Here is a 13,470-nt window from a genome sequence, read left to right as displayed (position 1 = left end):
TTGCAGCCTGGCATAGAGAATTCCAAAGATTCATGACCCTCAGAGAAGTAATTCATTCTCATCGCCATCTTAAATGAGCAATACCTTATTCTGACATTATGCCCTCTAGTTCTAGATTGTATCACAAGGTTAAAGATAGAGAAAGTCAAGGGCATGGAGACATTTAAACATAAGGATGAAAGTTTAAAAATTGAGATGTTGCCTCATATCTAGTCTTCATTTCATCTGTTTGTATAAATTGTTTTATTTTTTCATGGAACGTCGCATTATACATGGCATACATTATGCAATTAAATCAGCCATAACAGGAATAGATCAGCCTTCATGTCAGTTAGTGGGGAAGCCATTGTTTTCACACAGCTCTCTTGATACCAGTGCTAAACCTATCTAGATACCACAGTCCAGGTGACTATCCAGTGTTCATAGAAATTGAAATAAAATTTTAACCACAGTAATACAAAAACAGCCCAATAATACTGAGGATTGTCAGTAATGAGTTGTCTTTACAGTTAGTATTTCAATTACTGCAAGTAGTCTTTAACGCTGCAATGAGCGGAGTCCCTCAGTAACAATATTAACAAGATCATCTTTGGAATTTCTCCAAAAAAGGGCATGTAATATCATTTTATTTGTAAAATCCATTTGTAATTGATTCACCAGGATATGGATCACGTTTCTTTAAAGGAAAATTTTCCTGATATTCATTTCCATTGGGGATCTGTGGGTTGTTGTTAGGTTTTGCTTTGTGTACTTCATATAGTCCTCTTTTATGGGCCCTGTATTTCCAGTACAAGCCAATGACTGCGAATATGATCAATGGTAATATTCCTGCCATTACCAAATATGGTAGACATGTTTCACCTATGAAAACATTCGAAAACACAGTAAGATTTATGACAAAACAAAAAAAAATCTTTGTTACAAGCAATAGGAATTTTTTATAGTATATCTATTGTGCTATATTCTGCTCTTCTCTGTCTTTCAAGTTGCGTTCTTCACCTTCTTTCGTTCTTCCCATACCACAGCCCACTTCTGCTTTTTGTGGAGGTCAACCTGTTCTCAGGTTCCTGTCTTTTCCCATTTACACACCTACAGGAATTATTCAAGGGTGATGCAGATCAATTTCTCTCCATGAAACTTAAACTTTAGTGACTCCACAATTGTCTCCATTTTCTTCCCTGGCATGGCGGTGAGGAGTTTATATTTAGAACACAGAGTAATGGGGAAAGGGGAAGAGGGGGTTTGATATACATACTACCGGCCTCCTTTTTCTCTTTTTGGAATTGGCACGTGTGTTTTTCTAGACTTTTCTGTTTCAATCTCAAACCTGATTCGCAGGTGTCACAAATGTTTAATTTCTCCCATTTCTCATTTTACCTACTCACATACTTTAGTTCCCCCAAGATGGTTTTCTAGAGCAGTATGTTGAGGAACCAACTAAGGAACGAGCTGTTTTAGATATAGTATTGTGCAATGAAAAAGGGCTAATTAATAATTCTGTTGTAAAGGAGCCTTTGGGAAAGAGTAGGGTACTGCATGGATCAATGCTTGGGCCCCAGTTATTTGCAATCTATATCAATGATTTGGTTGTGGGGATTAAATGTAATATTTCCATATTTGCAGATGATACAAAACTACGTGGAACTGAGTCGTGAGGAGGATGAAAGGATGCTTCAAGGAGATTTGGAGAGGCTAAGCGAGTGGGCAAAAATTTGGCAGATGGAATACAATGTGGAGAAATGTGAGGTTTTCACTTTGGCAGCAAAAACAGAAATACAGAGTGTTTCTAAAATGGTGTGAGGCTGGGAAGTGTTGAACTTCAAAGGGACCTGGGTGTCCTTGTTCATGAGTCATGAAAAGATAACATACAGGTACAGCAAACAATTAAGAAGGCAAATGGTATGTTGGCCTTTATTACAAGAGAAGTTGAGCACAGGGGTAAATATGTCTTACTGCAATTATATAGAGCCTTGGTGAGACTGCACCTGGAGTAGTGTGTGCAGTTTTGGTCTCCTTACCTAAGGAAAGATATTCTTGCCATAGAAGGAGTGCAATGAAGGTTCATTAAATTAATTCCTGGGATGGAGGGATTGGTTGAGCCTTTATTCCCTAAAGTTTTGTGATTTTTGAATATTTTTTATTCGTTCATAGGAGGCGGGCATCAATGGCTCGGCAGTGGTGAACTGCCACCCCGAGTGCTGTTCGGAAGGGAGTTCCAGGTTTTGACTAGTGACAGTGAAGCAACAGTGATGTAGTTCCAAGACAGTATGGTGTGTGGCTTGGAGGGGAACTTGTTGGTGATAGTGTTTCCATGTATCTACTTCCCGGTCCTTCTAAGTGATAGAGGTTGTGGGTTTGAAAGGTGCTGTCAAAGGAGCCTAGGTGAGTCACTGCAGTGCATCTTGCAGATGGTACACACTGCTGCTACTGTGTGTTGGTAGTGGAGGGAGTAAATGTTGAAGGTGGTAGATGGGTTGCCAATCAAGCAGGCTGCTTTGTCCTGGTTAGTATCAATGTTCTTGAGTGTTGTTGGAGCTGCACTCATCCAGGCAAGTGGAGAGTATTCCATTCCACTCCCACTGATGCCTTGTAGATGGTGGACAGGCTTTGGGCAGTCAGGAGGTGAGTTACTCTCCACAGAATTCCCAGCCTATGACCTGCTCTTGTAGCTACAATATTTATATGGCTGGTCCAGTTCAGTTTCTGGGCAATGGTAACCCCCGGGATGTTGATAGTGGGGGATTCAGCAATTGTAATGCCATTAAATGTCAAGAGGAGATGGTTAGATTCTCTCTTGTTGGAGAAGGTCATTGCCTGGCACTTGTGTGGCGTGAATGTTATTTGCTACTTATGAGGCTAAACATCAATATTGTCCCCATCTTGCTGTGTATGGACATGGATTGCTTCAGCACCTGAGGATTCGTGAAACATACGAATTAGGAGCAGGAGCAGGCTACCCGCCCCTGGCACCAGCTCCACCATTCATTATGATCATGGTTGATCTGATTGTAACTTCAACTCCACATTCCCGCCCACCCCAATAACCTTTCACCCCCTTGCTTATCAAGAATCCATCTAACTCTGCCTTAAAAATATTCAAAGACTCTGCTTCCACCACCTTTTGAGGAAGTGTTCCAAAGTCTCATGACCCTCTAAAAAAAAAAATTCTCATCTCTGTTTTAAATGAGAGACCTCTTATTTTCAAACAGTGACCCCTAGTTCTAGATTCTCCCACAAGAAGAAACATCCTCTCTACACCCACCCTGTCAAGACCCTTCAGGATCTTAAAAGTTTCAATCAAGTTGCCTCTTATTCTTCTAAACTCCAGTGGATACAAGCCTAGCCTGTGCAACCTTTCCTCATAAGACAACCCTTCCATTCCAGGTATTAGTTTGGTAAACCATTGTGCAATCATCCACAAACACCTCCACTACTGACCTTATGATGGAGGAAAGGTCATTGGTGAGGCAGCTGTAGCTGCTTGAGCCTAGGAAATTACCCTAAGGAACTCCTGCAGAAATATCCTAGGATTGAGATGATTGATCTCCAACAATCACAACCATCTTCCTTTGTCTTAGGTATGACTCAGATCAGTGGAGACTTTGCTCCCAATTCCCATTGACTTCAGTTTTGCTAGGGCTCCACATTGATGCCACATTTGGCCTAATGCTGTCTTCATGTCAAAGGCAGTATCTCCTGGTTTTATTTTTCACTGTGATTGTCCCCACCTCCCTCCCTCACTACTGGAATTGAAGCCTAACCATGTGCTGCAGCAGCTCACTGAGCTGCTAACACCTTGCACCATGGACAGTCAGCATGTGGATTCGCTGCTGCAACTCCACTCCAGCCGTTTTACTGTCTGTGCAGCCTGGGCAAACACGGAGCAGAAGGAAGGTGCTTCTACACACAAAGAGGAACAAGTGGAAGGGAATGTCACGCTGGGCCACTTGTAATAATGTCCCAGAGGCTAGTTACAGAGCAGCATTGTTACAGGCAGACAGTAGTTTATCCATTTGTCCCATCATCAGCAAGGGTGGAGTGGAACAGGAGTCTTGGTGAAAATAAATAAATAACAGAATTAAGTAAACCAACGTGACAGTCAGGATTTAATTGGAGTAACAGAAATGTTGTTTCAATCCACAAGAGAATAATTATTTATTTTTTGAACTCAGACCAGTATTAGAAACTGACCTTTGACCCTGATGTCCACTTCCTTCTCATCAATTCCATATTGATTGGTAGCTCGACATTTATAAATTCCTTGATGTTCTGATGTTGCTTGGGAAATACGGAGAACTCCAGGAGGACCAATCTCAATGTTGCTGCCATTACTGGGGTCTTCCCACTTTACTGTAGGTGTGGGTTTTCCACTGGAATTGCAGGTTATTGTAACCTCATCCCCTTTACTGATGTTTACAGGAAACCCTGACACTGTTTTGTTATTTACTGATATAGTTGTGTCTCCTGGTTTATCTGGAAAAGAGAAAATAAAGATGAAAATAGCCAGTTACACCCACAGAATCACTAACACATACACAACTCCACATCAATGCTTGGATTAGCTGGATGCCCAAACTTAGCCACATATTGTGCTCTCTTCCATCTTCCAAGAGCCATTTCAGAGCATCTGAATCCTTTCAGTACTGCCACTGCCTGGACTTTACTCCCAGGCACCTGTTATTTTGTACAATGAAATGCAGTGCCATTGTGTAAATATAAAGTCAACATAACAGCCACTGTATTTGATTGCTCAACGATATCACAGAGTGTTCACTGCACCCAGAATAAAGGACGGTTCAAACATTAAATTTCCTGTAATCTGTTACTCACACAAAATGACTGCATTTACATATGAGCGTTTGGATCCATACTCATTGGTGACTGTGCATTTGTACAGACCACCATGCTGCATTTGGACTGATGGGATGTGGAATATCTCTCCGCTGAATATCTTTTCATCTTTGGTCCAGAACACCTGGGGAGTTGGGTTCCCTTCACCTTGACATGTTAAATTCTGCGATTTCCCTTTAATCCAATCTTCTTGACCTTTAAAGATCTGTGCTTCTAATGGAGCATCTGTAAAATTCATTACAACAAAAAATTAAATCATGAAATTAAACAACAGAAAGTTCAAGTGTCCTTCAGATCTTTCTGGTTATTTGTTTGGTGCTCTCTGGATGTCAGTGCCCAGAATAAAACTGGCTTCTATTTTAAAACCCAGCGTCAGCATCAAAAAGCCCCAGGTCAAGTAAAACACAGGGTAAAGGCAGAGTAAGTTTCCCTGTACTTTGCAGAAAACAGCAAAGTTCTGAGTGCTGCTTTTGAGAAATCTCCAAGTGATTTCAGGTTTCTGTTGGAATCTTGAATAATTGATTCAGCAACACTCTGAGAATGAAGAAAACTGGTGACAGGTTTCATTTCTAATCCTCTAAGAGGAGGTTTCCAGCTCACTAGTTAGATAGAACAGTTGAAGTAGTGTGCACGCGAGTGTGCCCTGTGATGGACTGCATCCCACCCTGGGTGTACACCGCCTAGCATCCATTGCCTGTCAGGATAGGTTCCAACTCCCTGTGAACCTGAATTGGATGAAGCAGTTTTGGAAAGTGAGTGAGTGAATGAAAGATCTGTCATGCAATGTTGGTGCCAGCTAAGCAGTTTGTTGCAGGGTGGCTGAGTTGTACTATTAATGATAGAGTTGATCAGCAAACACTTCTTGGGTGGAAACTTTAAGTTTATTTACAATATACTCAGCAGCAACTACACGTGTGCTTTCAACGCCAACTCTATCTCCATCTCTACACTGACTGCTGACGTAGCCTGCGCTACACTGCTATTGGTTACTACAGATCATGTGATCTTGCCTAACAAGTATTCTTAAAGATACATTGCACACTAAACAAAACCATTGTTACTACATTCCTCTCCCTTTAACTGGGCTATATTATATTTACAAGTACATATTTTTCAAGATAACATAATATTTACACTGGGTAAGGAATTTATAAGTTCAATCTTTCAGGTGGTTTCCTCTCGTGACTATGCCAGTTGTGTCAAGTTTTCTGGCTTCCCTGACTCATTTCCACCTTCTCCTCTAAATTCGGCATTATTAAGCTCAATCTCGCCCTGAGACAGTGTTTCAACAGTAACTCCACAGGTGTGACACCTGTTGTGTGAGGGGTAGTCCTGTAATGAGAAAGAAAGCATCCTAGCTTGGTTGCCAAGGAATCACCAGTTAGCTTTTTCATCCCTGCTTTGGATGTTTGAACCACCCTTTCGGCCAGTCTATTTGAAGAAGGGTGGTACGGTGCAGTTTTCACATAAGCGATATGGTTGAGGTTGATAAACTGTTGAAACTCAGCATTCATAAATGCTGTGCTGTTATCTAAAATGTCTACTTCTGGTAGACCGTGAATAGCACAACTCTGACGTCGTTTCTCAATTGTAATGGCCGACGTTGGTGACTTCACCTCATATTCATCCAATCATTTTGAATGGGCATCAACAATGAGCAGAAACATTGTTCCAAGGAAAGGTCCAATGTAGTCAATGTGTAACCACGCCCAGAGTCTACCTGGCCACTCCCATGGGTGTAATGGAGCTATCACTGGCAATTTTTGCAATTGCTGACATTGCACACAGTGCTTTACTAAACTCTCTATTTCACCATCCATCCCAGGGCACCATAGATAGCTGCGTGCTATGGTCTCCATTTGGGAAATCCCTTGATGGGCACTGTACAGTTCAATTAAAAGTGGTTCCCTCCCTTTGGAGGAACTATCACACGTGCTCCTCACAATAAGATGCCACCCTGGCTGGTTATTTCATGTCTTCTGTTGAAGTACGGTTTCATTTATGGGCTCCTGTGACCAACAATGTAGCACTTGTTCTCGTGCTTGAGATAGGACTGGGTCCTGACTTGTCCAGTCTTTGACTACCGGTGAGAAACCTATGAAATTTAACAGTAAAAAAGTTCCTGTGGAACTGGGATGTGCTCTTCATTTTCTTGTGAAGGCAAACGACTAAGGTCATCGGTGCTTGCGATTTGATTACCAGTCCTATGTACGAAAGTGTATTCGTATGCTGCCAGAATTAAAGCCCATTGTTGTATCCTTGCTGAGGCGATGGGTACTATAGTTTTGGCCTCACTAAATAATCCTAGCAATGGTTTGTGGTCTGAAACAATTGTAAAATGACGGCCGTGTATGTACTAGTGAAATTTCTTGACACCAAAGATGATGGACTGGCCTTTTTCTATCGTGAGTATCTCTTTTCTGCTGTGGTGAGTGTTCTTGATATGTAACCTAGCGGCTGTTCCGTGCCGTTGTGCATCCGATGAGAGAGCATTGCTCCCATTCCATAGAACCATAGAACCATAGAAAAGTTACAGCACAGAAGGAGGCCATTCAGCCCATCTTGTCCATGCCAGCCCAAGGACACCCAGGTGCCCTTTCTAATCCCACCTTCCTGCACCCGGCCCATAGTCCTGCAGCTTACAGCACTTTAGGTGTAGATCCAGGTACTTTTTGAAAGAGTTTAAAGTTTCTGCCTTAAAGGCGTTCTTTGGTGCAGGAGCATCTCTTATGGCTCTCACTTTCTCCTCAGTTGGGTAGAGGCCCTGTGAATCTACCAGTGATCCAAATAGATTACATCCTTTTCTTGGAATATGCACTTTTCATTTTTTAAAAGCATTCCAGCTTGCAAGAAACATTTTAAGGCTTCATCTAAGTTTGCCAAGTGCTCTTTTTCAGAGAATCCTGTCACTAAAGTAGCCCTGTCACTAAATAGACTACAACCTGGGGCAGTCCCTGCAGTAAGCTTTCCACTGCTCTCTGAAAGACGGCACAAGCGGAGGAGATACCGAAGGGCAATCGTGTATATTCGTACAACTCTTTGTGGGTATTAGTTGTGACAAATTCCTGGGAGGCATTATCCAACTCTAATTGTTGATAACATGACTCATGTCAAGCTTAGTGTACGCTGTCCCTCCTGCCAGCTTGGCATACAGTTCTTTGATTTTTGGAATGGGGTGCCTGTTTAGCTGAGCTACATTATTAACCGTCAGTTTGTATTCTCCACAAATTTGGACACTTTGGTTAGGTTCAAGGAGGGGGACTATGGGTGCTGCCCATTCTGAGAACTGAATAGGTTGTATAACGCCCAGTTTCTCTAGTCTGTTCAGTTCAATGTCAACTTTTTCTCCCAGAGCATATGGCATTGGGCTTGCCTTCATGAAGCGAGGGGTTGCTGCTCTGCAGGCCCTGGATTTTCCCCAGTTCACCCTTAAAGATGGTGGCGTACTTTCTAAATCGCTCTGGTAGCCCACTTGCTCTCGACTGGAAAATTTCAGCCCATTCTAACTGAATTTCCATTAACCAATTTCGCCCCAGGAGACTTGGCCCTTCACCTGCTACCACCATCAAGGGTTGCTTTGCCAATTGGCTTCCATAATGGACAGTTACTCTGCTTATGCCTTTTATTTGAATGTCTTCACCCGTATATATTTATAGCTTGGTGTCTGTTTCTTCTAAACTTAATTAATGTTCGCCATTATTCAAATATCCGAAGGTATGTTCCCCAATTACTGTAGCGGAAGCTCCTGCGTCCACTTCCATTCTAACAGGTTTGCCATTTACTTTCACTGTGACAAATATTGGCTCTGTCTTTCCAACTTTCATATAAAACAGCGAGTAAATGTCTGAATTTGTTGTTTCAGGCTCTTCTACATCATAGATTTCATTGGGCTTCTTCTTTTGTACACAAGCCTGCTTGGATCTTTCCTTACACTGCATCATCATATACCCATTTCTATGACAATAGTAGCATTCGATTTTTTTAAACTGCCAATCATTAAAAGACTGATTGTTTCCACCTCTACCTCTAGCACCTTCTTGAAATCCAGATTGACCTTGGTCAATAATATTTTCTGAATAGTGTCCTCTTCCACACCACACACTAAACAATCTCTGAGCATGTTGTTCAGAGTCGTACTGAACTCACAATGTTCCGTTAGCTGCTTCAAATTTGCCATGTAGCATGCAATTGTCTAACCCGGGGCTGTATTTCATGAATTAAACCTGAACCTCTGCATTGTGACTGAGGGCTTTGGTTGATCATGACCCTTCACGAGGTCCACCAATTCATCGAAATTCTTCAAATTTGGGGCATTGGGTGCTATGAAACTTTGAATCAAGCTGTAGGTATTGCTCCCACAAGTACTCAAGAGGCTCACTCGCTTCTTCTCTTCCCCCGTAATCTCGTTCACTTGAAAAAAAGAACATGAGGCATTCTATATGTTGAGGCCAATCGTCTTTGGCTGGTTCAAAAGTATTAATTCTCTCAAATTCTTCAAGTCTAATGGAGCTTGCGACTTACAATTGCTGGGCAAGGTACAGTGCCGATTTCTTTCCAACTTGACTTCTTCGGTTCTATCCTGTTTTATCCTTATCACCAGTTTGTTGTAGGGTGGCCGAGTTGTACTATTAATGATTGAGTTGATCAGCAGACACTTCTTGGGCGCAAACTTTAAGTTAATTTACAATATATTTAGCCGCAACTTCAAGTGTGCTTTCAACTCCAACTCCATCTTTACACTGACTGCTGAGGCAGCCCGTGCTACTCTCCTATTGGTTACTACAGATCATGTGATCGTGCCTAACAAGTATTATTCTTAAAGGTACGTTGCACACTAAATAAAACCATAATTACTACACTGTTGAACTTTATTTCTGGGCTGAATTTTATGCTGCAAGATCTGGAGTGTTTCCCACTTTGCAGAGTGTATTATGGGATGTGTTGATGTCGGGTGTTGTTTATGACGTCATCATGTTGGTTTTCGATAATATGGCAGGTGGGAGGGTCAAAAAGTTGGGAACCCGCCTGTGTTATTTAAATTTCAATTTAAAAGATAATTCAGTTAATTAGCTACCCATCTCAGTGCAATAATAGTCAAAAGGCAATAATACACCCTCAGGGCAAGATTTACGACAGGTGGGGAATCTGTTTTTTAAGGGCAACCATCTTTAGGTGGTTTTAAAACTGCAGCTGAGACCAGAGTCTGAGCTTTGCAGTTCAAACTCTATTGACTGTGGGAACTGCTCATTTGAGTGGGCAGAGGAACCTGTTGGATATTTTTCATGAGGAGAACTCTCCTCTGATTCAGAGGGCTCTTTTGATGGATTATTTTTCGGTGCATTAATGAGGGGTGAAAAGTATGTGAGACAAATGGGGATCATTGTCTCAGCTGGAGACACAACCTGCAATGAGGAGGAGAGAAGGATAAGGAGGAGGAGAAGGGTGAGAGGAAGAAGGGAACACTAGAAGACTCATGATGCTGTTGTTCCTCAGGAAGGGGACAGAGCAGTGCCAAACCCCAAAGGTCAGAAGGAGCCCAGAAACCCTCATCTGAGGTGCAGCTGAACCTACCACCCCAAGGGGATACAGGCAGTGATTCAGCCACCAGCAACTGAGTGAGACTCGGTGGTGCAGAAGAAGACTCAAAGACTTCCAATAGTGACTTCCTTTTTATTCATGGGATGTGGGCGTCACTGGCTAGGCCAGCATTTATTGCCCATCCCTAATTGCCTTTGAGATGGTGTTAGTGAGCTGCCTTCTTGAACCGCTGCAGTCCATGTGGTGTAGGTATACCCACAGTGCTGTTAGGAAGGGAGTTCCAGGGTTTCCAGCGACAGTGAAGGAACGGTGATATATTTCCAAATCAGGACGCTGAGTGGCTTGGAGGGAAACTTCTAGGTGGTGGTGTTAGTATCTGTCTGCTGCCCTTGGCCTTCTAGATGGCAGTGGTCATTAGCTTGGAAGGGTTTCTAAAGAGGCCTGGTGAGTTTCTGTAGTGCATCTTGTAGCTGGTACACACTGCTGCCTCTGTACATCAGTGGTGGCGGGAACGAATGTTTGTGGATGGGGTGCCAAGCAAGCAGGCTGCTTTGTTCTGGACGGTGTCAAGCTTCTTGAGTGTGGTTGGAGCTGCACTCATTCATTGGAGAGTATTCCATCACACTCCTGACTTGTGCCTTGTAGGTGATGGACAGTCTTTGGGGAGTCAGGAGATGAGTTACTTATTGCAGGATTCCTAACCTCTGATCTACTCTTGTAGCTACAGTATTTATATGGCTGGTCCAGTTCAGTTTCTGGTCAATGGTAACTCCCAGGATGTTGATGGCGGTGGATTCAGTGATGATAATGCCATTGAATGTCACAGGGAGATGGTCGGATTCTATCTTGTTGGTGATGGTCAATACCTGCCATTTGTGTGGCATGAATATTACTTGCTACTTATCAGCCTGATCCTGAATGTTGTCCAAGTCTTGCTGCATATGGGCACAGACTGCTTCAGTATTTGAGGAGTTGCGAATGCTGCTGACCATAGAGAAATCATCCCCATTTCTGACCTTATGATGGAAGGAAGGTCATTGATGAAGCAGCTGAAGATGGTTGGGCTGAGGACACTACCCTGAGGAACTCCTGCAGTGATGTCCTGGAGCTGAGATGATTGACCTCCAACAACTACAACCATCTTCCTTTGTGCTGGGTATGACTCCAATCAGCAGAGAGTTTTCCCCCTGATTCCCATTGACTCCAGTTTTGTTTGGGCTCCTTGATGCCACACTCGGACAAATGCTGCCTTGACATCAAGTGCAGTCACTCTTCTCTCGCCTTGGGGATTCCGCTCTTTTGTCTATGTTTGAACCAAGGCTGTAATGAGGTAAGTAGCTGAGTGACCCTGGCAGAACCCAATCTGAGTGTCAGTGAGCAGGTTATTGCTCAACAAGTGCCACATGATGCCACTGTTGATGACCCATTCCATCACTTTACTGATGACTGAGAGTAGATCGATGGGGCAGTAATTGGCCAGGTTGGATTTGTCCTGCTTTTTGCGTACAGGATATAACTAGGCAATTTTGCGCATTGCTGGGTAGATGCCAGTGTTGTAGCCATACTGGAACAGCCTGGCTAGGGGCACAGCAGGTTCTGCAGCATAAGTGACGTCAGCATGTGAAATGGTCGGAGGGGAGATCTCATCCAGTTGCCTTGGGAGCCACCAATGCCTGTTGCATTGAAGGTGACAGTGGTTCTTCACTTCTTTGCAATAGGCGTCATTCCAGTCAGCCTGTGGAGACCTCAGTGGGATAATGACACCGACTGCACACCATTGCATCAAGCTGTTTGCAGATGTGCTGTTCTGAAGGGCTGGAAATTACGTGGACAGCCATGCAGCAGAAAGGGCTTGCACTTGATCAACCTGCAGCTGGTGTGCGACCATAATTGGCAGGTCATGCAGGTCTGTGCCAGGTACTCAGGCAGCAGTCACAACCCATACATCCTTAGGAACTCAAAGACACCAAACCTTTTCGTTGGCCCACATTCCTTGGAGTTGTGGATACGAGGGGATAAGGGTTATCCACTGAAAAGTTGGCTAATGATGCCTGTGAAGGTGCCCAGACCTGACCCAGAGGGAAGGTACAATGAGAGCCACACCAGCACCAGGGCCATAGCGGAACAGACCATCGGTCTCCTAAAGATGCAATTCCGATGCCTGTACTGATCTGGAAGTGCATTGCAGTGCTCCCCCTCAGGTGTGTGGCTGATGGTCATGATTTGCTGGGCACTCCATAACATCACCATTTCAAAGGGAGATGCCCTAGAGAATGATGACATGCCAGATGGCAGCCAATCCTCTGAGGACATGGACGATGCTGAGTTGAGTGGCCACAGTGTTGCTCCTGCTGATGGCCCTGACTGTGATCAAGTGGATGGCCATGTCACCAGGGATGCCCCAATATGGCAAAGTTTCCTATAATACGTCTTGCCACTATTACAGAGGGGTTTGGTGAACTCTTGGCCCTCCTTTTCCCAGCGCTCTGAATGAACTGGTCATGTTGAACATATGCTGCACAAAGAGGGGTACAAGGGCGGCCTGACTAAATCAGGGGCAGTTTCACCCCTGCAAGAACGCTTCTCCCCCTCGCTCTGGTGGCGCGGGCGTCTCTCCATGGGAATATGGAATTACTGTACAAGCCCTCAATCCAAAAGGTGGGAGTCCTGCTGATTTTGAAAAACTGCTGCCACCTGTTAAGATTAACATGGTTGGCAGAGATTAACCAAAATTGAAATTGACGCGCCTGGCCAAACTGGAAAATGTACAAATCTTTACTCTGTTTGTAGATGCACTCGACTGATCATCTGCTGGGTCAGCTGACACTGCCCTGTGCCAGGAGCCCTTTAACGTGCTGGTCATGACCTTGTTCCAGGTCACAGCCAGCAGCCTCAGAGACCAGACACCCCACCCTCCAGCACTCACTTGGCAGGATGACGGTCTATAAACCGCCATTGCCGTGAATTCACGGTAATCATTGTATTATTGGGTGCGCACTGACGGTGGGCCCAGAAGTTGGAATACCGCTGAACCCACCATCGGTGCGTGACTATTATTATTCAGCCCTCAGACTTTGAAGT

The 13,470-nt window shown here is 43.8% G+C and overlaps 1 protein-coding gene across 3 annotated transcripts in view; it reads right to left on the bottom strand.

The window, feature by feature from the left end:
* Nucleotides 1–226: 226 nt before the first annotated feature.
* LOC121271372 (intercellular adhesion molecule 1-like) overlaps nt 227–13,470 on the bottom strand; it is a 34,317-nt gene continuing 21,073 nt past the window's right edge. For all 3 annotated transcript variants that reach the window (XM_041177342.1, XM_041177341.1, XM_041177340.1), the window contains 3 exons: nt 4,831–5,076; nt 4,192–4,473; nt 227–861 (listed from right to left, as the gene is read on the bottom strand). In XM_041177342.1, coding sequence (XP_041033276.1) covers nt 626–861; nt 4,192–4,473; nt 4,831–5,076 — 764 coding nt within the window. In that variant the 3' untranslated portion in view covers nt 227–625. The remainder of the gene's footprint in view (nt 862–4,191; nt 4,474–4,830; nt 5,077–13,470) is intronic.

Source organism: Carcharodon carcharias, chromosome 30, assembly GCF_017639515.1.
Source record: "Carcharodon carcharias isolate sCarCar2 chromosome 30, sCarCar2.pri, whole genome shotgun sequence".
NCBI classification, from domain to species: domain Eukaryota; kingdom Metazoa; phylum Chordata; class Chondrichthyes; order Lamniformes; family Lamnidae; genus Carcharodon; species Carcharodon carcharias.
The sequence above is the reverse complement of the archived record's forward strand: the minus strand, read 5'-3'. Positions and strand labels throughout refer to the sequence as shown.